At 41.9% G+C, this 27317-nt stretch overlaps 1 protein-coding gene across 15 annotated transcripts in view; it reads left to right on the top strand.

Moving 5' to 3' along the window:
- Positions 1–27317, top strand: part of celf6 (CUGBP Elav-like family member 6) — a 131455-nt gene that overhangs the window by 76553 nt on the left and 27585 nt on the right. For 14 of the 15 annotated variants that reach the window (XM_053324040.1, XM_053324032.1, XM_053324091.1 and 11 more), the window contains exon 3: positions 17330–17378. In XM_053324040.1, the coding sequence (XP_053180015.1) occupies positions 17330–17378 (49 nt within the window). Of the gene's footprint in view, positions 1–17329; positions 17379–18692; positions 18696–27317 lie in introns of all 15 variants that reach the window. The other variant, XM_053324019.1, reaches the window with a different exon arrangement.

Below are 27317 nucleotides of genomic sequence, written 5' to 3'. Positions count from 1 at the left end.
GCCCATTAGTGAGCGTGGAGAGCATTGCATCGGCGCCTCTGCTGTTCTGCCACTCAGAAACACCTCCTAGAATCAACACAAACAAGTCAAGAACGATGCCCCTCCTGCTCACACACTCTCACTCACACACACACACACACACGCACGCACACACACATCCACATACACATACACACGCGCACGCACACACACACACACACTCGCACACACACACACAGTCAGGCAAGATGAAGCTGGGGCATTGATTTTATAATGATGCCCTGGCTGCTTCCAGCCATGGTGGAATTGGAGCTGGCTGAGCTGAGCTCTTGGTGTGTGGAGAGTTTTTTGGACAGGAGCCCTGCTGGTTGCTGGGACTAGTCCGGTGGAGAGGCTAGGCTACAGACGTGTGCAGTCGGTGGATCCAGAGCATGTAGAACATGGAGAGGCAGCCGTGCCCAACTTTACAGAAGCACCCAGAGCCAAGCGTCCCTACTCAGCACACACAGACCTGCAACTGCCAATCAAAGCAGCCTCCGGCGCTGCCACTGCCTTGTGTGCATAAATTAGCATGTATTTGCATAAGAATCCACTCGTTTAGCAGACCCACTTGGCTCTCCCCCCAAATGGCATTTTCTCGCTCCCCCCTCCCTCTATCGCTCACTTTTCCTCTCCTTATCCTTTTTCAAGCACCAATAAGAGCTAGAAAATAGTGTGTTAACCCTTTTCATACCTAACCTCTATTGACATAAATTACATGTGTGCATGCATGATTGAATGTGTGCATATGCTTGTTTGTTGTGGGTTTGCAAATGAGCAAAATGAGCCAACAAATGATTCAAAATACAAACAAACATAGGTAAGCTAACACACTTTGTTATTGTGCATGGTGCGCTACAGTTTCTTTCCCTGAAAATTGCTTTGCAGCTGGTGTGTTTACTCTGAGAATGTCCTGTTGGAGGAAAAGTTCTGCTTTTACCATTACCGTCCTCTTTAAAACGCCTTGCACTTCAAAGTTGCACCCCAGTTTATGGGTCACACAGCATTCACTAACACGGCTACATTATCCAGCGACAACTTTAAAGCCTTGTTTCACACAGTTCAGCTTCAAAAGACCACAGAGAGCAGCGGTGCATGTATATCCTCTTAAATTACTGCTTAGAAGACAGGAAAATTCAGTTACTGGTCAGCAATGGTTGCAAGGAAGGTGAGCGAGACAGAGGAAGAGAATGAGATGACATGAATTTTTCACCATGAACAGTCAATCAAGACACCATGCAGCAGGCCTGGCAGGGATTAATAAGTAAAGAACAGAGAGGGCTACCCATTGCCCTGAGCACAAGTTTTGGGATGCAGTAATTGGCTAGGATTGTGCCTTCAGAGTCAACTTGAAGCTGTGCACATGAGCCTAATGAAGGTTTCTCTGACTTTGTTGTACTTTTCCCGCCCATTCTGCTTATTTTCAGCACGGGCCACGGTTCTCACCTGGTAAATTATTGAGAGTGTTCTTTGGTCCATAAAGCTGGCTACAATTGCTAAGTTCTTTGCTCCCAGCTATACTCCACAGGTGATTAGTTACCATAGATGTATTAAACAATGGATGAGGTATTCAAACATGGTGCCCCATTCATTCCAATGAAAGCTGCTCAGCCAGAACATGCAGTAAACCGAAAAAGCTCGTCTCACTTCCGTGCCCATAATGTATGTGCATTAGTGTCTTTAGCTGCTACTGTCTGTCTGATGATTTGACCACATGGCTTATATGGAAATATTTTAATACAGCTGTCAGTGGTTTTGAATGTGTGTGATGGAAATTTACCGCAGATTGTCTTGAAATCGATGTCTACAGCAACTTCGATATGCAAAAATCACATAACAGAGCAGCACTGTTTCTGGGATTTACAAGCAAGTTATAGAGAACAAGGTACTAGTTCATGTGTGCGTGGTTAATGTATGTGTGTATGGAAGCTCATTTGTGCTGCCTAGCATACGGACAGTTCAGCATCAAAATAATCTAGAGTCATGAACACATTGACAGTAAATGTTACCTTGTCCACAAAAACAAAAACATGCACATGTGTGACTCTTAGAGCAGGAGAAAGAAGTTATACTATAGTAAACACATGCATGTGTGTGGGAGGTAGTATGAATTACACACCAATGTGGATACACGTTAGAGAAGATGAGTTACATGTGTGTACAGATGTGAATCTATGTGATAGATGGCACAACACGGAGAGTTACTAGTATCCTCCTACACAGATGTGACAAAGCATGTGTGACTCTTGCTTCCTCACACAAGCCCTACATGTGAATGTATGACATGTATAAGAGGAACTGTGTGCAGCAGCATTAAAAGTGAGGACTAGTTGTGTGCGTGTTTGGATGTCTGTGCCTATTTGTGGGTGTGAGAGTGTGTCAATCAAAAAGTGATAACATATACTTTTAAGTTAGGCATGTTTATTCCTTAAGGACAACAGGCATATTTAGCTCAGTCTGTGTATTTACGCGTGTGTGTTTTTAATTTTATGTCCAAACAGCAGCTTAAACCCCAGGAGGTTGTGCAGTCGCTCAGGGGGCTGCTCTCCCTTCCCCTGCTCCCTGCTGGTCCAGGCAAACGGCTGAGCTCCCTGTCACCATCTCCAATTGTGTTTCCTCCCCTTCCTCATATCTAGTTTGAGTCACACATACTCAAAGAAACACACACACCCAAAGGGCTTAGGCTGCCCTGTCTCATCCCATTTCCTCAGCGCCTTTGATCCCCAACCCTCCCAAAAATACATTGCCCCCCCTTGCAGTGTTAACTTCCTGCCATGCTATTTAAGCTTCCTTGTCTGCCCGGAGCGACCACAGCTTTGGCGCTAGCTGTTTCTGTCTTCTGATGACTGCAGTGTGAGAAGAACAGTCTGGGGGCTGTTGGACAACAGGAGCAGGACAAAAGGCCCGAGGTGCACCATAAGATAAGAATGGCTCATTACTGCCAAGAAAGGGTTAATGTTCACAAATGGCTCTGAAGGGCCCCTCCTCAAATGCTGCCGCTTGTTATGAGAGCTAATGATGTCAGCGGAGGGCCCTGCTTGTTGATTAGTCTAAATGGAGGACTAATAGAAGTGCGTGAGCGTAATTAATGACTGAAGGGGAGCCTAACGAAGACGAGAACACACCGCTGTGGTGGTGGGTGTTCCTGGGTTAAGTGTGTCCCCGGACAACATGGCAGGGCACCTTATCAGCTGGCCACGCTATCCCCCGATGCCATCCCATGCCATGCCCTGCCATGCCATGCCATGACACCCACTCCAGCACCCAGACAGGCCAGACTTTGTGGCCAGGCCTAATTAGCTGTCACAGCAGGTGGAACAGGGACCAGGGACACTCTGTGGTCTGCTCTCTGACAGCACAGGTCCCTGTAGAGCTTCCCCAGACACTGACCGCACCGGAACAATGTGTATGTGTATGGGGCCGCCAGAGCATGTGCGCATGCATGAATACATGTCTGTGTGTGGGAACATTCTTTGTGCGCTTGAGGTTGATAGAGACTATGGGAGTTAAAAAAAAGACAGGATGTAATGGTGAAAGGTATGTCAGGAAGTTGGGGACTATGTATACATAGTCCCCAACAGACAAGCTAAAAAAAGAGTTTTATAAAAAAGACAGCGTAGGTGCCTTTATGTGTGTGTATCTGTGTTTGGAAAAGTTTAACAATTATATTTCAGTTAAGTTTTGCCTGTCACTGCTTTAGACAGAGATAGTCAGCCTTTACCTTAGACACCCCAAACCAGACAAGAACATAACAAAACAAAACACAATACAGAATAGACCAGTCTGTCTTTGTAATTATGTATTTATGGAGCTAAAATACATACAGAATATGAATAAAGATCACTCACGAAGTCTGCCATAGCACAAACATTTTGAGAAGAACACAACAAATAAAGACAAAACTACAGTGTCATCCTCACTGACAGATTTACAGGTTGAAGCAGAAGTGTGTGTGATTTATAGCGTATGTGAATAAGATGTAGTAGATGCCTTAGATACCCCAGACGCTGAAGACAGGAAAGGTAAATAATTTTAGGTGCAAATATGTTTTCTCTGGGCGAATCTGTGGCCATAAACAATCATTCTCCCTTCCTCTACCTTAATAGTGGCCCATTTACACGCTTCCTCTGTATCGTCAGACCCCTGTCACCTCCCTCCCAGCACAATACATTACTTAGTTTGTTTCCCTCCAACCCCCTGCTGTGTTTGTCCCTCTTCTGTTGCTTTGTGCATGTGTATGCAGGGAAGATACAGTGTATTCTGATGCTCCCTTCTGTATGCTAAGGCCTATGTAAGCTGCAGTAATACTTTACTGATAGCTAAGCTCACACACACGCACACACGCACACACACACACACACACACACACACACACACACGCACACACACGCACACACACGCACACACACGCACACATACCACACACACACACACACACTCCCTTGGTTTAATCTATTACCATTTTTATGTGGCTCAAATATTCAGGACGTGTTAACCAATGCATCATTATGAGGCGTATAACTGCAAAAGCCAAAGGATTTATAGGCTTAAATAAATTATGTGATACGATAGTGCAAGTTTTATGAGTTGCAACTTTGCAAATATTCTTTTAAATAATAATAATAATAATAATAAAAGAAAAATATCCTGGAACCAGAGTGCTGTTGCTGGAAGATGTGAGGAAATGACACTGTTAAAGCCTGCCTTTAACTGCACATCTTTCTTGAGCTATTCAAACTATACCTTGTCTTTACAATTGTCTCACACACATTATATGAATTGATAGGTTCATTTGTGGCATTTAAGCAGCATGTTTTTTTTCACAACTTGCATTGCTAGCACTATCATTTCCCTCCATGTCAGACTTTTGTTCCCTAAATGTATCTCAAATCATTTCTATTGAGCATACTCATACACCGTAGTGTCAACCATTACACCTAAACACACACAACAGCGTACACAATGATGTATTGTACATTTGCAATGTAATATGTTCTACACATGGTCACTATACATCACCTCTGATGTTTTGTGAGTAGGTCTATTTGATCCCATTTGGCAGATGGATCCAATTGTCCGGGCTGATATTGGGTTGTGACAGAAAGCAATCTAACGGCAGGCTCATTGATGATGATGAGTTCTGTTCCATTGCACTGAGATCCAGTCCAATTTCAAAAGCAAATTCAGCCATTCATCTTCCAAATACTTGTGGCACTTTATCAATTGCTCCCAGTCTTTTATCTATCACTTCGATTGATGTGATCATTTTCACAAACAGCCTTCTGTGCTAACGGCGCCTTGAAACACACTTGCAAGGCTGTGTGCTAGTGTGTGTGTGTGTGTGTGTGTGTGTGCTGGTATGTGTCTAAAGGCATCTCTGCAAGAGCCTGCTGGCATGTGCGTGTGTGTGTGTGTGTGTGTGCCAGACAGTATGCACTTGTTCGCAAGTGTGCATTAATGTGCATGTCTTTGTGTGCTTGGTTATCCACATGCCTGCATTTTTGTGTGTAATAACAGTCCTCTACTGTTCAATACAACAATACATCTTGTGTTCCATTACTATTATCATTATTTTATTTCTCTGTGTGTTCTGCTGTGTGTATTTATGAGACCATTTAACTACAATGGTGTCTGTTTGATGAGCATCTTCATGTTGTTGCCTTCCATTAATATCAGCAGCCTGTGAGTGAGTATTTGTGTGCATATGGGCAGCTTTATGAATCTGTTTTGCCTTTGTGTGTATCGTCATGTGCATGTTGATTCTATACTGCAGCTCATGTTATCAACAGCCTATGCGAGTGTAATCTTAAACCTCATAGAGTCAATACCTGAATACTAAAAATATTCACATTTTAACACGTTAAGAATGTTGCTACATACAGTACATTCCTTGATAGCTTATTTTCTTGTTTGCATTTTAACTGCAAAGGGAAAAACAAATAGTGTATTCATATTTTATCTTATTGTAAACACAGCCCAGGAAAACAAAACTCTATTATCTTTGAAAACTTATCTGTTCATTTTGCAACAAAAACAAAAGAAGACAAATGCCTTAATAAAACAGAGAACCATAGATACATATGTTATTGTTAGGCCCAATGTGTCAGTGTTACCGCTGACATTTACCAACAGAAAAGACTGACTCTTTTCATACGCTTTATTTTCACATGCTTACAAGGTGTGAAAATGTTATGGTTGATGATGGACTTTTCAAAATAATAACTTTTAATTATGGCACCTGTTGACTTGCTTTTGTTGGAATGCCACAACTCTCAGACATATGAAATGTGACTCTGACTTCACACTGCTTTCTGTAAGATATCAAAAGTCAAAAAGTTTGGAAATCACTGGTTTCATCTTTAAGAATGCGTTGTATTTCAAAAGCTTATACTATCCATTGTGTCAAATCTTCAATTGGAAAGTAAAGCTGTCAGATAAATGTAGTGGAGAAGACAGAACAATATTTCCCTCTGAACTGTAGTGGATTAGAAGTATAAAGTAGCATCAAATATAAATACTTAAATAAAGTAAAAACACCTCAAAAATATACTTCAGTACACTACTTGAGTAAACGTACTTAGTCACTTTCCACCACTGGAACTTGCACAGTTGCTTTGCTATTCTGCGTGTATGTCTGTAATAATTTATATGTGAATGTATGCACCACTATATGTTTGTAAAAGTGTGTCTGTGTGTGTGTGGATCCTAACTTAACCCTGCTGTTATTACTATCAGCTATTCCTTTTTGGGTGCATAATTTATCTAATATATCATATACTACTTTATATCATCCTAGTGAATCTGCAAATATACTGTACTTCTGTATCGTTGAAGAAACAGCACTGGCTGCCAGTTGGCCTCTGTGATTTTGTGCAGTCCATTTTGATGTGTGTGTCAGTGTGTGTGTGTGTGCTCTGGGCCTTTAGTGCTCGATTGTTGGATGTTGTCATTGCCCGTAGCAGAGTGACTCCAGCTCCATTCTCCCCTTCGCTCTGTGATTGCTCACCGCTGACTCTTCTCATCAGCATTGTTGTGTGTACGGCTTAGAGCACAGACCCGGCCGCCAGGTATATGAGAGGAGCCGAGCAGGATATACACTCATAAATCTGACAGATGCATGGTGTGTCATTACCCTCCACTTATTATTATTCTCCCACTTCTCTTTATACTGTGAGCCACTTTAGCTGTTTTCCCAGCCCGGCTCAGAAACATTTGTACTGTGGCCTTGTGGAGTGATAGATGCTCCTGGGGAGGTACCAGGTTATTGTTGCTCTGGATTTTTGTGTGTGCAGGGCTTGTGTCTGTGCGTTTAACCTCCTGTGTTTTCATATTTACATTGGCAGCTGTGTGTGTACACTACTATCTATCTACTTGGATTGTTTTGTTTTCGCACAGATCTGATATTTTCCCTGAGCACTAGAGGCTCCACAGAATCTCTCTATAGATTAAACAGCTCATGTGCATGTAATTTTAAATATGACTTCACAGTGGTCCAAGTTAAGTGCTTACCATTTAGAACAACTAATTTACTTCTCATCCCACTTCAATATGTTAAGACAGAACACAACCCTATGCATAAATGTGGATGTTACATCACGATGAGCAGAACCTACTGAATTTCTGCCTTGTTTCCTAATCCTTGAGCTTCTTGTATACATTATTTCTTCCTCCTTTCCTTATCTACCACTCCACCTGCCTCACACTTTCTCACTGCTCCTTTCTCCAACACTTCCTTTATTGCTCTCCTTTTCAAACGCACAAATATGTACCACACACACACACACACACACACACGGCCCCTCTGAGGTGTCCCTGCAGCCCAGGGAATGAGCGAGAGAGACAGCGAGAGAGAGAGCAGCAGTCGCCTCACAAGAGCAGACCTCATAAAACTCCCTGTCACTTTGACTAATTTGTTAGTCTTGTCTCACTGTGTCGAATCGTCATCCCCCCCTTCCCCCTGATGCACCTCTACCCTGGCTCCCCCTGTCCTTCTTTCCACCCCCCCCCCCCCCCAACCCCCCATATCCACGGGAAGACGGGGGAGGGTGATAGGGAGGGAAAAAAGGGGGCAATAAATGTAATATAGTGTGCTGGCCATTGGTTGCAGTGATCTACACAGCAATCCATCTACAGTCAGAGGAAGAACAGAGGCTTTATGGAGCAGAGGATAACATGATGGCTCGATTTGTCATCCACTTTCTGTCTCTGTCTGCCTCTGTCCCACCTCTAGACGAGGCCTGTTGGGCACCATTGGAGTAAAAATTAAAAGTAGAAAGGGAGAATAGGAGTATTATGAATGCAGCCTGGGCTACAGTCCCCTAAATTGGATTGGGTTGGACCAGGCCAAGCAGGGCGGGGCAGTATAGATTGGTTCAGATGTTCAGCTGGGTCTCTCAGAGGACCGAAGAGCCAATACCGGATTCATAGAGATGAATTAAAAGTCAAAACCCTGCTCCAGGGGGGGAATCAATTGCCAGGTAATTATGGCGAACGGAACAGAGATTACAGAGACAAAACACAAACACAGAGAAGTTCCCCTATGACGCTGCAGCACCAGGGAGTAGGTTGTTAGTTGGATAGGAGCAACATTTTTTTTTTTTTTTTTCGCTGTTGCTGCCCCCTCCCCTTCCCAAACCGACCCCCAGTACCTTGTCTTTAAATAGGAGCTTGGGCTCGGAGCTAAAAATAGGCCACATTTTCACCGCCAGCCACCCTCTGCTGAGCTGTCAGCGCCTCTTCTCCCTCTTCTTCACAGTGAGGCAGACACAGCCCTCCTTCATGTGTTTTCGAGGGAGACAGGCAGTGTGTGATCACTCCAGTTCTAACCCATCTCCTCCAACACACACGGCAGGCCCAACCTCTCCTGACTTACTGGCCTCACAGGGAGCGCCGCTGTGAACTCGCACACCAATTTGAGAGAGAGACTCTTTCCCGCTGTGCTGGCCCTGTTTCTCTTCCCCACAGAAATGAGGGGCAGGATGTCCTGACATGTGAGTGATGAGTGATGGAAGCAGTAATTTGGGCTGGTACAGTACAGGCTGTGCAAAATCTGGGCACTCACTTTCCAGTGAAATAGGCCTACAATGAGAATTGTATTTCAAAATGCAGCGTACTTTATATTCAAGGAGGAAAAAACCACCTGGATGTAATGTATGAATGTGGACAAGAGTCATTTTATCAGGGAATAGTCCTCTTTTTTTTTTAGCATAATACATCTTGGAGATTTTTTTAACAAAATATCAGAAACAGGCAGATGAACATACCAGTAAAGCCAATTACAAGCTTAGCATGTCTCTTTCAATTAATTTGCAAAAATGTCACCTTACTTCAATGAAGAGGTAGAATACTCTTAATTCCCAAAACCACCAAAGACACTGATACTAATGACAGATCAGGGCAGTTACTGTGGCTTCACGGTGGGTCTTAGTGTCTCTATATATTTCCTTGGTTCCTCTTTCTCAATTAGTGCCACTGGCTCTTTGTTGGCTCTTTAAGAAAAGCCAGTCTGCATTAAACATCTTTAATTAGGCTTAAAAGGCTATAAATGGCATCAACAGCTCCAATGAATTCACTGACAGCTAAACTGCTGAATGATAATGAGAGGCATCAAACAATGGATGGCTTATTGAGACAATGGTACCTGGTGACTTGAGAACTAACTGTATCTGATATGTGAGATAAAATGAAACAAACTGATATTAGAATAACAAATAAAGAGAAAATAATAGTTTGGTTATTTGTAACATTTCACTGTAAAGTTGTTCTATATCACTAATTTTTCCCCTAGATGTCTGTAACATTTCACTGTGAATTCTACATCAAAGCTCTGTATTCAGTTTAGCTTTTATGGAAAATATGAACTGTTAAAAGTTCACAATTCTCACTGCAGAAATCCCTTATGACCAGATTTCCATTACTTATCTCTATACCTTCACAGGGTTACAATGGGGTGAGGGCTGCATGCAGCATTACCTTCATTTCAGCAGGTTGTGCAAAAGCAGCAATGCATTTCAATTTGTATGCATTCCAAATTGCAAAAGAGTAATATATACAGTCAGATAATATAAAGAAAATGATGTTGAGGAGAAGAATCATGGGTGAAATAGTTTCATTTAAATTTTGTAATTTGTTTAAAAAAAAAAAATCCACAATCCTCGAGGGAAAGTGACATGAAATGGGTAATTTTGGAAATATTCAGTTTATGCAGGGCTCAAACAGTAATGCTCTATCACAGTTTTGGCAGACACTGTTTTGTTGTTGCCTGTTGATTCCTTTAAATTTTTACATTTGGACTAATTTTTAATGCACATTTGTTTGTACTGTAACAAACATGTTACAGAACGGATCAGTGTCCCTTTCACAACGAAACCACACATTGTTACGGATGAAATAAATTAGGGACCAGACGTTCAATATCCATCATCATCTGCCTTTGGCGCCATAGTTGTGGAGGTGTCCTGTATATTTGAATCTTTGCCACACTGCACCACCTGTGGAAGACTATTTCTCTACTTCGAAAAGCTGGTCCAGACTCTTCTCTCCATTTGGTGAGCCATATTCATCATGTGCCACTGTGATTTGCAAAGCTGTTTAAAAGTTATGAGATGAGCAATGTGACTGGCTGAGAAGATAATGATTCATCACCACACCCTCCCATTAATATCCCACTTTGCCTAACACTACGAGTGCGGATGTTCAGTGAAGATAAAAAAAAACAAAAAAAACAGCAGTTGCACATGAAGCAGTTATTGCACTGATTGTTGTAAATGTGCAGTTAAAATAGGGCTCAATATGGTAAAGCTCAGTTTTATTACAACCTTGTTAAGCAATCCTTTAGAAATATATTTCATGAATTTATATTGCATTTACCTCAGTCTTTTTCTGAGTGACTTGACATTTATTGCAGGTAGTTCTCTCCAGCAGGTGGTTCTCTCTAAAGCACGAATGGCTATAACATACATGTTAAATAATCAGTTTATATAGCATGTCACAAAAAATTGTAAGTACTAACTAATCCTTAAATGTGATGTTTAGTTACAGTAATATACACATGCTGTCCCGCACCTGTTTAGTAGATTAGGTAATAGGTAATAATGAACATTTATTCTGTCCATTTCTACTTTCGATCATTACAAAGTTAATATTCATGCTAGATATCTATAAAGTAGGAAATATGTGTAAGTCAAAGGGGACAGTAGAGAAGGAGTAATTGCTCAACATTATGTCATGTATTTAAGAAAACAAAAAACTTCTGTATTTAGTTTTTCAAAAACAAGCCCTAGATTTCTGGAATCATATTAAATCAAAGGATCCATTCCACTCTCCTTTACAGTATGTACAAAGCTGTATGCTGCCAGGAGTTGAACCTACAAAGAGGTCCCCTCTCACTGCTTGTCCAGAGGCTGGGTAAACTGTCACCTACTCACTTATTACACCGTGACTATCTGGACTTCAAAACACATGTGCCCAGGAAATGAGACCCAATCACATCATGATGAAAGACAAAGAAAAATACAGAGACAAGGACAGAACTCACAAAATGGAAACATACGTATGTAGCCATAAACAGACTGCACTTTAGCAACCTACTCGCCCACAGTGTCTGGTACAAAACTAAAGAGTCCACTAAGTACAGACTGAATGAGCACAACCTGACAGTGGATGTAGGCTTGCACACACACACCTGGCTGCCCAGAGAGGACGGGTGTGCCCCCCTGTGACCAGGGAACAGAGAGAGAAAGGGAAAGAGATGCCCTTCCTAACTCCCTGTAACCAATATTGAAGACTAAGAGAACAATATTTTGCAAAAATAATACAAATATTCCCAGAGTTCCTCCATTTAAGTGATTCACAAACTTTTCCAGTCCTCTTGGGAGAGAGGGAGGACTGCAGTAGACTGGCATTAAGATATGTAGCAGCCTGCCATGAGCTCCACAGCTCTGTGAGCCCGTGTTCCACATGGCTAATAATTGTTTATCTATTAATAATTCATTTGTTGTATTTATTTCGCTCCCACCTGCCTTTCATAGCCCTCTTGTTCTCCTCACCCTTTGTATTATTATTAGGGGTGTGACGATACACTCAGCTCACGAGACGAGATGAGTCACAATATTGGGTTCACAAGATCGAGACTTAAATTACTGTAGGAAATATATGACTTTTCTTTTATTTGAAATTCACAAAATGGAAATAATGCACATGCATTTTGAAATGTTTTAACTAATCATCTTGTAATGAATCACTTTAGTTCTACTTTCTAAATATATAATTATCCTATGCAGTATGCAGCACTGTAAAAGGTTTCCTCATATAGATACTTTATAGATGGATCATTTTGGTAATTATGGAAATAACAACCATAAATACAATAGTTAGATACAATCACAAATACTAAAAAGTAAATTACAAAGAGTAGAAACAATTCTAATATATAAATATACATTTAATAAAGTATTCAATTATCACAAATTATAACATATTGCTAAGAAAAAAACACAGAAATAAAAGTAAATTGCACAAATCATGTATCACATAAATACACAAGTGTGACTCATTTTACTTTTTGCATCATTAGGCTTCCATAGAGGCGCTACATTCCTCCGCTCCTCCTACCTCAGGTTCTCAGTGTAGAGACCTGAGGTCAACTTACCACTGCACCTCTTCATCTCATACTTCTGACTGAGATCTTCTCAGCAGGTAGAAGCTGTAACAAGGTTAATGATCCACATGTGACATTATAAAAAGAAGTGCAAATGAGCGATAGAAAACCGATCATCTTTTAATATCTTAATAGCTTCGTGAGACAACATTCACTTCGACGAGAAATATCGTCAGGTTTTAGTCCCGCGAGATATTGTGGCACGAGATCTCGTCACACCCCTAATTAGTATTGCTTATTTTGTTTATTTATGTTTATTATGATTGTATAGTTTGCGTTAATATACTTTGGCATTGTTATATTGTTTGCAGTTATGTCAAAATAACCACTTGAATTGAATTTTGTCTAGTAGATAGCATGTCTCCTTGCTTGCCTTGGGAGCAGTGGTATTCACAAAGCATGGTCAAAGGCCAGTGCTGTCCTTGTCTTTCTTCCTCTCCACTGCACTGTTATCAATCAGATACACTAGACAAAGACAGACGGACTCAAGTGCGTGTGCGTGCACACACACACACCGAACACACATAAACACACACATACACACACCTACATACATACCAACAAGTTTATTAAACTTTTGGTGTATGTACCTAGACTTACAATCATTTTGTGGAGACTTATCCTAACCCTAACCATCACCACTACTTGCCTACTACTTATTTGAACTTAGCTAACCCTAACCTTGATCACTGATACAAATATCTCTAAGTTCTCTCCCCAAAAGTAGCCTATGACAGACCATGTACACTCCCACTCCCTCTGTCACACACACGCACGCACGCACACGCACGCACGCACGCACGCACGCACGCACGCACGCACGCACGCACGCACGCACGCACGCACGCACGCACGCACGCACGCACACACACACACACACACACACACACACACACACACACACACACACACACACACACACACACACACACACACACACAGGCATACCCTCTCTGAAACTTACACATAGTCTTTTACTGGAAAATAAGCAAGTTCCTCTCTTCCACACTGTTGGTTTTCCAACCCTCCGCTACTTCAGCTGACTTTTATTCATCATAACAGAATGAAAAATATAGATTTGTCCCTGGAGATAAAGAAGAAAAAGAGAAAACGAAAAAAATGAATGTATAGACATAAAGGAAATAGAGCATGAAAGAGGGGGGGAAATATGGAGAGGAGAAAAAAAGCAAGTGAAAGAAAGAGAGACAGAAAAAGGAAGAGATGAGGAGAAAGAGAGATGGCCTCTCCAAGTGCAGCAGCACACAGGCACCGAGCTGTGAGTTCCCAGGCAAGACAGCATGAGCTGCCTATTTGTCAGCATTGATCAACCCATTAAGGGGCTGTGGTGGGAAGCATATTGGTTTTGGAGGCCAAAGGGGCAGAGAGAGACAAAGATAAAGGAAGACGAGGGGGTGTTGAACTCCTTTCAGCCTCGGCAGCCACACATCTGTCGGATGAAAAAGCCTGTAGTCCTCCTCTCCAATGTCTATGCAGTTCATTTTGCAAGGCCCAACGGGAAGGTAGTAGATGTCATTTGTCTTACAGCATCTCTGGAGGCTCCACTGTATGTGTTATCTTAGCTTTCTGCAGATGCAATGCTAATATGAACTAGCTAGCTTCTCAGACAGACAGAATGTCACTTGTCCTCTCCTTCAGTGTGTGTTTGTGTGTGCGCAAAGGGTGGGTGGTGGGGTGGGGGTGGGTCCTGGCCCAAGGGGAAAGCAGGCTGCCTCTTCGCCCAGCCTCTGATGAATTCATATAATTAACTCTGCCTTGATCTGTTGGCTAATCCTGCACTCAGTAATAAGGGATTAAAATGTCACCTAAGCCACCTGCTGTTACTGAGCCCCAAGACTTTTTGTGCCGTGTGTGTGTGTGTATGTGTGTGTGAGAAAGAGAGAGTGAGAGAAAGAGAGAGAGGGTAAAAGTAAAGTGAACTTAAATATTTCTGTGGAGTAAGCTTGTGTGCTAGAAACATACCCTGTTTGCACAAGAAAATGTATGTAGAGGACAGTATAAAGTGGCTTAGAAAAGCAGACAACTTAACTACCGCCATATGTGTGTGCGGCCTACTCACAGCTCCATAGTTTGGCATCAAGATGAACTCCATAATTTGGCAGGAAGCTGGAGCAGAAGTTGCAGCAGACTCGCTCTGAAAACTCATTGTCACAGTCACCGAAAAGGGACATGAAAGTGGGACATGCTGGAAGGTGGGAGTTGAGAAGTCTTTTTTTCCTCCCCTCTTACTATGACCTCCTTGGACCAAGACAAGAAAAAAAAGAAGAAAGAAAGGAATGCCAATTGGTTGGCTAACAGCCCACAGACCAACGGCCAGCTTGCCTTGCCTCCCTGCCGGCCACCTCCACTCGGTTGCCTAGCAACCCCAAGTGTACTTTTGGGTTGTCTAATGACTCTTGTTGCTGCAGTGGCTCAGGGGCTACTAATAAAGCCTCCTGACCAATCGTTGCCGTTTAAGACCTGGAAGCTGACTGATCACTGGTCAGGGATCTGGGGACTTCAGGCTACCCTAAACCTCTTATCTGAGACAAATTCTGCCCCCAACCTTAGCTGCCGTCAAGACACACTCTCACGTACACTTACAATATATACACACAACACACCTTCACCTGCTGCTTACAATGCTTCAACTGACCTAAATTCTCTCCACTGCGTACTCAGATACATCAATGCTACACACTACCTGAACTTTACCCAAGTCTCACATGTAAACATACTCAGTGCCCTCACAAATCCCCATCAGAATACTAGCGGCTTTTCGGTCTCTTCATCTTTCATCTTTCTATTTTTCAAAGAAGTGCAAGTCACCTCTGCTTTCACTTTAAGTATGATCTAGTAGTTGTTAAAGAGCAGCGGCAGAATGCTGTTGGATGTATTTTTCAGTGACAAACAGTGAGTCAACAGGTCATTGTCTATCTGAATGATGCTTCAACTCATCAGGCACTGACAGTGGCAGGAACTGAGAATATAGTATGACCTTTGCATTCGAATATATGCATTAAAATTATAATATCAGCGAATGTTGGTGAACAGAATGGCCAATCTGGTTGGTGACAACTTAATTCTTTAGCTAATTGTCTGCAAAGACAAACACTAACGTTGTTTGCCTTACAAATAAAACACAATATATGATTTACACTTAGCTCTTATCTATTTTTTATATTATAACATATTTAGAAATGATGGTTAGAATTTATATCTATGTGGAGATATATTCCATTTTTTATAGTCCATTTTTATGGGTGTTATAGCCCCTGTATCTAGATCTGTGAGTGTGCATACAGCTTCATGGGTTGTCTTTGTAAAGCGTCTGTCATCCCTCTAAGCTTTATTCCAGTGTCACAGCATATTGCTAGGTGAGTACATTATGTCCCCACGGTGTCCCCATGTATAGGCTTGTCTATACATGTTCACCAGTATTAGGTCTATATTAGGCCATGGTCCGGGCTCATGTCAACTGCTGTCAAGTGCTGCATTGCCTGAGGGCCCAACACCCACTGTGTTGCCCTAGCTGACTGATCTGAGTGGGCAGTATCTTGTGCCATTCACTGGTACTCACATGTTGTCCGCATGGCCTAGTTAGAAAGGTAGGCCCACTGCCGACTGAAGCCAGAAAAACACAATGCCAAAATAAAACACAATGCCAAATATGACATGCGTGGGTAGCTTCAATAAGCAAGGGTCTTCAAGGGTGGCTCTTAACACCCACCCTTTTACAGAGGAAAGAGGGAATATCATTCCTGTTTCAGAGAAGGCACAAGATCGAGTGATTTTCTGTTTTTATATTCAAACGCCAGGGAGTGAGAAAAAAATGAAACCATAGACAGGAGAGCAAAAAAGAACCAGGAGAGTTTTATTCACAGCAGGCAGTTTTTAAAAGGGTTTTTTTTTTATGTTAGCTGGCGACGTTTTGCTTTCACCTCACTATGAAATTGATCTTCAAAGGTTGTTTATCGATTCCCTACTGTTAACCTTTCACAAGCTGTCTCACAGCTACACTATACAGTGGCTCTCAATAGCCTTCGGGAGGAGGAGGCTGAGGCAGGGTTGGATTGGCTGACCACACCAGTGGCATATTGGCCATGAGTTGCAAAAGGGCTTCTCAGTAGAGAGGCGAGAAAGGTGGATCAGATGGAGGCAGAAAAAGAGGGATTGCTGAGGGTCAGGGATGAGCAGGATATAGCTGGTGACTGGGAGTCTGGAGCCAGGAGGGGACAGGAAGAGCAAGGGCCAGCCAGAAAGGACTTCTCCCTGTGGGGCTGGGAGTGGCTGATGTAATGGCATTAATCTCCAAGTGCCATCTGACACCCAGTGTGGCTCCGTCATTGAAAACTGCTAATTCTGCTGAACTGTGAGGGGAATTCAGGCATCTCTGGAGGCAGTGCCCTGGATTAATTAAACACGCTGGCATGGAGCACTGCACAGATTTATCTCTTTTACGGCATCGTCACTGTTTGATTTTTTTGTTTAACTCGCAGAGCAGGACAAACTCAGGACATTAGTGCCAGGAACACTGCCACATTTCATTTGTTCTCTTCCCACTCCATATATTGTAGCAGTTACTCCTCTCATTGCATGCTAACCTGGGATTTCCCTTCTCTTCTTTTCTCTCTCCCTCTCTCTCTCTTTCTCCAGATGAACCGGCCCATCCAGGTGAAGCCAGCCGACAGCGAAGGACGAGGAGGTAATTAACCTTCTCCTGGTCTCCAATGCACACACCCCTTTAAAAACACACACACGCAAACACACAAATACACTGGAACAGCGCACATGCAATCCTTAATATTCTACTCTCACTTGAGACACACTGGGAGTTAGTAGACCAGCCGTAATATAGGTCATTTGCTTCTATTGACTTCCCATCTGTGCCAGCAGAGGGGCTGTCTCAGGTTCACAGTCACTGGGAGCAGTTCAAAGACAAGACAGAGAGACATGGTAGAAAGAGAGACAGAGAGAAAGGGTGTAAAGAAATGGGGAGTGGAGGATCTCCATCCCTCAATCTCCAAAGAAGGATAGTCAAGCCTGCTTACACATAAGGCATATACACACCCCAGACATATACTTACAGATAACCACAAACAAAAACAGCTCAGAGTCACACATAGAGATGCTATCAATTAGACTGAATGTATTAGTTCATCACTAAATGAAAAGACAACAAGTGGGGCATATCATTATTTAAGGAGTTAGGAGCACCTTTGTGGCAATAATGGTATCTGTTTTTGTCTAGAAACACGACCTCAACTAACTGGCTGTTTTACCTACCTACCTACTTATTTAAAAATTAATACTAATGTGACGTGGTTAGACTGGAATTATGTAGCTGATTGTTGAATCTTCTGAAAGTAATCTCAGTCAGACTCAGTGGGATTCAATGTATGATGTCAACCTGAGCTCCACTGACTGGATCTGGATCAACAGGTGCAGCTCTACAAGTCAAATCATATCACTTACATTTAGGGGGTAGGTTCAAGGATTAAAATATTCAATTCTGCTTTTACATTGTGCTCTTACATAGCCTCCTCCCTCCCATCTTCAGACTGACTGACATGGTGACTGACAAGATCATTCTGAAGCATTTGTGACTAACATCTCTGAGTTTAATGCAGATTAAGCCAGTTAAAGATTTACATGGGTGGAATTGGATCTAATTTAACTGGTCTGTGTCTGTCCTGTGCTTGCATTTCAGAGTGGTGATTTAGACTGCCTAGGTCAGATTAGACTGAGCCACTTCCCTGATTTATGTGGTCAAGTGTGAATCAGATGGCCCATTTCTATTGCCACACACACCCCCATGTAGATCTTATTTTTGTCATGGCGGCACTTTAATTAACGGCCATCTAAAAACAGGCAAAGTCTGACCGACAAGGCCTGGGCGAGAGCCAATCGGCATTCTCACCAAGATAAATTGGATCTCCGGGCTTAAGAGGGGAGGATGGATGGGTCCCAATATCAATTACTACCCTTTTTTCAGCAGAAAGAGAAGGGAGAGGAACAGGCAGTGTGAATGAAATACAGAGGGCTCTTACGCTGGCACAGCCCCTGCTAGTCTGTCAGATGAACTTTCTATATGGGAGGACAGGATAGGACACAGGACAGAATGAAATAAGACCAAGCAGACAGGCCCCAACAGAGATATTGAGCGTTAATGGCAACAGGAAGTCAGCAGACAGGCGAGGGAAGTAAACCACAGTCGCGGCTGACAATGAAATGAGATTTACTATGAAGGCCTGTGGTTAAAGGAAAATAGACAGCCCAGCAAGGGCTGACTAAAGGGGAGAATGTAGCAAGGGATTCATTTCTGGAAGGCTGAGGACCAGTCAGTGCACCAATCCCAGTGGGACCTCTAGATTGTCAAACCCAGGGCTGAACCAGGACATTTGCACCTCTAGAATGGAGTCGCATTTATCACTACAGAGACATCAGCAATTATCTGTCATGGGAAGTTGTGCAGGGGTCTCGATTACGTGCCTGTGCAGGCATTAGGTCCCATTACTCCATTTAGAGGCTCCTGTAGCCCCTCTTTTGTTCACACTGTCCCTGGGAGATGTCCTCTCTCTGGGGATACGGGAGTGTCAGGAGGAGTAGTAAAACTGGAGCTCAGAAAATGACTCGGAGGGGTCCAAGCACAATCCTACTGCTTGGCTGCCATATGCATCATAGACCTGATATTCTGACTGTCCATTACAATGACTCATTTTTTAATTTATTTTTTCCTTTGATTATTGAGAAAGAAAGGAGCATGGAAGGGGAGCTTCACAGCATTTAAACCTATTTCAGTTCTTTGAGTCAACCAACCTTTTCCCCACAATGTCTGCATTTATCTGATGTGCTTTACACCCCTTTTTCTGCCCAATTCTATCAAACAATGATTTCAACTCAGATATATTGAGAAACAATCTAGGAATGGGTCTTCTGCTCACTTGCTCTGTAGACAGTGCAGGGAGAGACAAACTACTATATCTCAACTTGAAACTCGAGCAATTTGTTCCAATCCAAAAGGGGCAAAAATGAGGAAAAGTAGACTCTCTCTCTATTGCTTTCTTTCTCTGTGTCATTGGTACTGCAGTGCAAAGGGAGAGATGAGGCGAGTGATAGAGAGAGAGAGGGAAGTACAAGGACTATGGAGGAATGTAGGAGAGTGAGAGATGGAAAACAAAAAAAGTGAAAGGGGAAGAGACGACAGGATGAGAAAGTTAACGGAGGGTGATGGAGGCAGCTGAGTGAATCTCAGCAGTAAATCATCTCAGAGCCGCCCCATCCCTATCTCCTCCTCGCCTCGCCAGGAATCTTTTTTCCCCCTGACCTTGTCTGCCTCTGTGTCTGTGAAGAAAAGATGGGGCCAGATTATCTATGATTGGAGATGGTCATTATCTAAACACAATCTTGGAGCCAGGTCCCACTCCTCTAGCCAATGCTGTGAGACTAGAGACCACACTGATGAGAAGAGAGATGATGGGTCAGCCAGCAACACCCTCTGCTTTTATTAACTCTGATAAGATGGTTTCAACACTCCCGAAATTCCCAGCAACCTCCATCAACATCGACTTTTTCACAATGTGCCACTCTGCATTTGTCGACACAGTCTCCTTACACTACTTGTTTATTAGCTCCCCATACTTTGGTTTTATTGGATACTTATACAGTGCCAGGGGCATTGCATTCCCTGTATTTGCTAGTCAGCGGCCCTGTGTGAGCCTTTTTAATATCTTGTCTTTGCCTTTTGTCTGTCTGGCTGAGGGGAGTCTTTGTGAATGGGTCGTGTTTGTCCTTGCCAACCTGCTGCTCTTCAAAAGGTTGACCCCAGTCAGGCAGTGGATAGATTGACAGGACCTTAAGATGTTGCGCACTGTGCTGTCATGCCCCACCCCAGCAGGTAGGGAAGAGTGAGGGCTGCTGGCTGGCTCAGTCTGGCAGGCCACAGGGGAGGGGCTGTCTGGAGGCATCTCACGCCCACAGAGTAGCGCACTCCACTTTACATGCAAATGAAGCCAAAAGATCCCTCTGTGCCCCTGGACACGATCGTGCAAAACTCTGAAAAGTCAAGATACGTGTGTGGTGAGAAATACACAGAGAGATGGGGAGACATGAAGACACAGGGACAGACAAAAGAAAGTAGGAATTTCCATCAGTGACCATTGCAAGGTAGTAATTAAAAGTTGGCAAGGCATTGATTTAAATTGCTTCTTCTTTTTTTTTTTGAAGAGCTCCATGACTAGGCCTTTCTATTAGACAAGACAAGAAAAACAGACAAAAATTGCAACAGACAATTTCTCACAAGTTTCCCCAAAATGTTTTGTGTTAGTTTTTGATCATGCACACCAGAAGGTTTAAAGCTCCCCTCCCACTCCCCTGGGTAAATGGATGTGACAGCTCTAGTGGTATGAGTAATGCATTTACAAACACGAAGCCTGTATCCTCTCATCGTGCCTGATACACTGACAATTTGAATGTTTGTTCTCCTCTGATTATTCCATTTACCACCTCACTATACTGGATAATCCACTTGCATACATCAGATTGGGACCAGCAGCAGAGAGGTTTTAGAGTGTGGTTGCACATCATTTTCATTGTAGCTGGGCTGGAAGTACACCGGAGATAGAAGTAGAATAGGGCTTATTAAGGCGTTGAAGGTGTGCAAAGGCATAGGGAAGGCCTGTAGGCATTGAGGAATGCGACAGATACTGTATATTGTACAGGTTACTGCACAGTTAACTTCATACATTACATTTTTTACTTTAACTTCAACAAAATACTTAATCAGAGCATACTGACACTGAATTATACATCACATTTGTCTTGTTTTATCAACTGACAGAATGCTCAATGTAGCATTGGTGCACTACAACAGGAAAACTACTAGTCTCACTAAGAAGTGAGTGTTTAACAGTAGCCTATTCTATATAAGTACTTTACTTTAATCTCCATCAAGCAATGTACGGAATGATCCATATTGCATCTGATAATTCCTTGCAATGTAAAAGGTTTGCTTGCACTGCATTTTTGTAAAGCTCAGCTTTTTGTATTTGTGGGCTGTTATTCTCAGCTAACAAGGTCATAAGCTACCTGAAGAAATTAAGCTTAAAAGTTTCCATTGTTGCTAAAGTCTACAACAATAAACTTGAAGAATGGCAGGAAGTCCAAGCAAGTGAGCCATGCTGCTGGTGTAACAACTGAAGTAAGACCTTGCTATGCTGCTGGTAGTTCAAACTATCCTGAGTATCAAACTTTTATCCCACTGTCCATACAATACAATTCATATGGGCACAGATGATGTTAAAAATCATAAAAGTATGAAATTACTTAGAAACCATCAACGGTTTGCATAATCGTGTGTTCTCTCTGGACCAATTCCCATGCTAGAAAGGTGTTTTTTTAATGTTTTGGTTTGTTTTGAGTTTTTTAAAGGGTGTCTATTCGTCTTCAATTAAAACCTTCATTAACTGGCAAGCATGTAGGCCTATTTGTCCCTCACCCGTTCATCAGCTTCAGTACATATTTGAAATATGTTCTTGCAACCAGTCTTTGCAGCTCTAATTAAGTCCCATCATTCTTAGATTACGTGCTTGATAAATGAAATCAAATGCTTGATCTGGCACGTTTTATAACCAAAAATGATATCCTGTGACTTTTGTTCTATGATGTCTCATACTAATTTTACATATAATGTAGCATACATAAATGCTGCCATTTGAGTGAAACAATGTATTGATCCCTAATGGTAAATTCTATTTGTTTTTTGAATGTGTTCTATTACTCCTACTTGCTTACTCATGATACAGTGCTATTTAGCCTTCTGAATTTTTTAGTTTATTTCTTCTTCTGGCAGCAACTAACATTAGCTTTGCTTCATAATCAACCCATTTATTGTTTAGTATATTTATTATTTGTTCAGCCTAAAAAATGTCAAAGAAGTCATCAACTGCCAGTGATAATTTCTCTGTCAAGTGACTAATTGATAATTTACTAATGTTTTCAGCACCATTTCTTTTGACAAAAAATGCTCCAAGCTTTGCAAAATTAATTACCTGATGATAAAATATACTTTTTAAAAGAGGAAGAATTTTAATTGGCAAATGGAAATGAAAGTCTTGTGGTCAAAGCATAAGTAACTCCGAATTCAAACAATGAAAACAGACTGAATAAAAAAAATAAAGAATGTTCCTGCGGGACAATGTCAGATAAATTGGAATAAAATCACTATTCTAGGAATGTTAAAAAGTTTTTTGTTCAACATGATGTAAATTAAAATGCTAATTATATATTAAAAAAAGCCTATAGTGAAAGCAAATGGCACCTTTTGATTCCAAATGGACTCCTGTAGCCTTCATACAATTGGGGCATACAGTAGATGATGAAAAACAAAGTCCAACTCAATATTAAAAAGCTGTTTCCAACATTTTATACACTCAGTCTGTACGCCTACATGTGTGAGTGTGTCTGGTGGCGGGCCTCCCAGGCAGGAGCATACCAGCATCAGGCTTTTTCTAATGAGTCCATAAGAAGCACAACTTCTCTGTTGTGCTGCCTGGAACATTACTCTGCATTTGAAATGCACCCAGCGGCCTAGCAGGCATCTTTTATCGTTGGATGCAGCTGTCCATGCTTTCTGAACACTTACTACTACCAAGCTTCCCCGACTATCGCCAGCAGGCAATAAGTGATAGAATCATGAAAAAAAAGAAAAATATTTACCACGACACAGGAGCAGAAAAGTAATTCTTTAAAGAGAATATTCCCATTATTGGCAAACAAAAGCAGAAACTTTTGAAAAGTAGACTTCACAGCAACTGATTCTTTGCCTGGAGAAAAAAAGAAGGGTGAGGGATGACAATAAAGGGTAACGAGAAAGATACTGAGAGAGCAATAGAGAGACAAAAGGAGAGGAGAGCAACTGAAAGCACAATCTATATGCATATACAGTACTGCAGCCTACAACACAAGGAGCACTTTATTCCAGAGAGAGAAGCATCAATCTTGACAGCATATGGCATCTGTGCAAAATCCATTAATTTTTAATATACCGGGGCTGAAATGAAAAGGCTTCCTGAGACAAGCAATTGTCAGATGTCAGTAGTGTTTTGATAACTTTTTTGATCTCCTTTTTTATTTGCATTCATAAAACCGGGCTGTCCACATGCCACCTCAGTTTGGACATGGCTGGAGACTGACATGGAGCCATTTTCCACTCAATTGCTCCCACCTTCAGTCAGGAGATGAGGCAGTAGGGGGAAACAAAATAAGACGTGTGGATGAAAGTGTGCATGAGAGAGTGAGCAAGTACTGACTGAGGCCTGAAATAAAACTTAACGTGGCACATGTATCTTTGGATCTGCTAATTATATTTTTAAGTAAACAGTCAAAGCGTTCCAGAGGTTCATTAATGAATTAATAGTTTTTTGAGGATGCAGTGATACAAGTTAAAAAATCCAACTGATGTAGTCAGATCTCCAATCTACCACATGCGCACATACTGCACTATTATTTTAAAATAGTGGCAAAGTTTCAAAGTGCAGATTACAACGGTCTCTTCAGTGTAGAGCAGAGAAGTGCTGTAGAGCTCAAATGTTCTCCAGCTCTATGGCTCGCCCTGTAAAGGGATAAGATGAGCCCCTCTCAATGAGAGATAAGTACAAAGAGGTCAAACTGTCAGCTCAGTGAGTTTTGTCATACTTCTATATCCTCATTCCATTCTATAGGAAGGTCTTCACCCCTCTTAATGCAAATACATGACTGTGCTTGAGAGGCGTACTGTATGCTTTTTTTTCTTCCTGTCCTCACTTTTAATGGATTACTTTTTGAGTCATCTCCTTGTGCAGAGCGTGCATTACTACATATTTATTCATATTCATAAAATGCCAATTTAAAGCTTGCAAGTGGCCATAAAAGATGAGCGGGAACTAGCAAAATCCAATAAGAGCTGCTTTGGAGACAGGTGCAAAGTGGACTAATTAATAGCAATCCATACTCTGGCCAGGGCATGCAGTGGGCCGACTGAGACACTTTTAGGTCAGGCAATGAAAAGATAGCAGCTCCAAATTCATTTTCTCACAGTGGCTCTCCCAAAGGAAGTCTCCGAAGTACACTCACACTTCCTTTAATGCCTTCACTGGGGTGTAATTTATTTTTGCGTTCGCCAGCACATTTGGAAAGTTCATTACCTCGCTCATGGCTTGTTAATTAGCCTTGTAAAGCCGCCATTAGATCTCCTCGGGCCAGGACCGAGATGAGACTTTTGTCCCAAAACATTAACACACTGCAGGAGGCCTGTAAAAGTGCACTCTGTCCATTTAAGTTGTAACAGTGACACCTCAGTGAAAATCTGAAAGATGGAGGGACAGTCATGGCAAAGTCGCATGTGTTCTGGTCGGGCTGTGGCCTCACTTCATGTTTCACCTTTGCTGCCATGTGCAGGGGTCAAGCTAATTTCTCACCAGCACCTGTTCAGGGCTGACTTTACAGCTACTCAGCTCCTCCGCTGATACCCAATATCCAGCTAGATGTCTGTCCTGTCAGTCTTAACTGAATCCCAGTCGACAGTATAAGTGGTTGTCTTCGTGGTGATCTTCTCAGGGTTCTCCCTCACTTCCAATCCTGAAGCTCCAAGAGAGGAGGAACATTAATGAGCAGTTGTACCAGGCTCAGCTGGTGGGTTTGAAAAATCCTGCTGTGTGAGGCGTGACTACAGGAACATGGACTGACACCATAGCTACAGCACCAGCAGTAGAGATGAGGCACCGTGGCCTTATTGATTATGCAGGTGCTCATTTGTGTGGCCAAGCGGGTAGCAGGCACGTGTCTCATTTGAACTTTACAGAAATGGAACAGGTTCCGATTTCCCCGCTGCAAAAAGGAAGCCCTGGTGTTTTATTTTTAGAACAGCTGCATCTAATGGGGCCTGGCAGGTACAGGAGGCGTCACATCTGTCGAGGCCCAGGTGATGCTCTCGCCCTCCGCTCCTCCCCACTCATCGCCCGCTCCCTACCAGTCAAATGACTCACACTGAAGATCAACAGTGTCATTTCCAATAAACTCCTCTTCCTCTTCCTGCCACTTTCCATCAGTTCTGGCGATGGGTTCTTGCTAGTAGCCATTTCATTCCACAACAGAATGGAATAGGAGATGCATAATGTAAAAGATGTAAAGAAGATGAATGCTCTGTCTAATGCTAGGGCACTAGGAAGATTAATTATAAAAATCCAGCTGTCTGACTGGCCAAAATTTAGTGGTATAGAGTCCATACGTCTGAGCCAGAGTGCCTCCCCCTGGAGCACATGTGGCAACTATGTCATGCAGTAGCAGTCAAGATATTGGTGTAGATGGAGCTGCCCTTCAAATTTAATGAGGAGGAACTCATTAAATTGTAGTCCTTCGGCATTGGTTGGGAAATGGGTAATAGTCAGTACTCAACATCAACCTACATGTTGAATCACACCAGATTCAGCCAACATTTAAATTGTATAATATTCCCTACTTTATAACTTTTGCTTTCATTTAAACTTTAGTTTACAATAGACTGCAATTATACAGTCTGGAAGATAGGCTTGGTATTTTTGTGATTCTGTGATTTTGTGATTGTTTTAAGATAGTCACATAAGTCATATATCTAATTGGCACACACTCCACACCTTCCTGCAATTATTCCACACCTCCTGGCATTTTTAGCTATGTTTGTCTTTTCTTGACACAAAAAATATGATCATGTATTCATAAAACTGGGAAGTAAGATAGCTAATTAATGAGATTGAACAAACATATTTGGTTAGGAAATCATGTATTACAATATAAACTACCCACTGTAATGCTTTGCTTTTCTTTCATTTTGAGACAAGAGGACCAGACCATGTAGCTTTCATAGTTGAAATGTTTTTGCAATGCTTTGTGCTAAAACCCTGATCCATCATTGGGCTGAGAAAAAACAGGCTTTGATCTTGGTTATTGTGGTTGTGTTGTAATGCAAGGCTGAAAATAAAAACCTCATTTAACCTTTTACATGTATACAGCCTATAAAGACTAAGGCATTGTGTGCACAAAATTGTAGGATGACAAATTCTTTCTCTGAATTGCACAATGAGAATCTTACTTAATTCTATATTGTGTTTGTTGAAATTGTAGGAGTTGAAAAATGACAAATCTGCAAACCTTTGGCTCATAATTATCCACAAGAACATTACACAGAAGAGCTTAATCCATTATTTCTGCTCAGCCAACATTGGACAATGTGCAGAATGTTTGTTTTTTTAAATCCTAATTGACTCATATTTGTTCCATGACAAAGTTTTCAGAAGACATGAATGCTTTAAAACTTAATCAGCAGAAAGATGAACATGGAATGAACATATATGTATGTATAGACTTGAATGAGGCACTTTTCTCAAGCATATCATGTGCCAAAACTGTGTTAAGAACTTGAAATCCCTGTGGATACAATTCATTGCCCAGCAGATTATTATAATACTTTCCTTGATGAGAAAATCTAATACCATGTTCTTGTTCCGTGTTCTCGTTCAGCTCAGTGACTTAAGCATCCAGATGATCTAACAGTATATCTACTTGAGCAAAATATCCCTGCTCTCTTTCTACATTTACCTGAAACCCACGGCACTCCAAACATCGTCTGTAT

The sequence above is a fragment of the Scomber japonicus genome, chromosome 1 (genome assembly GCF_027409825.1).
Source record: "Scomber japonicus isolate fScoJap1 chromosome 1, fScoJap1.pri, whole genome shotgun sequence".
Lineage (NCBI taxonomy): Eukaryota > Metazoa > Chordata > Actinopteri > Scombriformes > Scombridae > Scomber > Scomber japonicus.
This window is presented reverse-complemented; position numbering and strand designations above follow the sequence as displayed.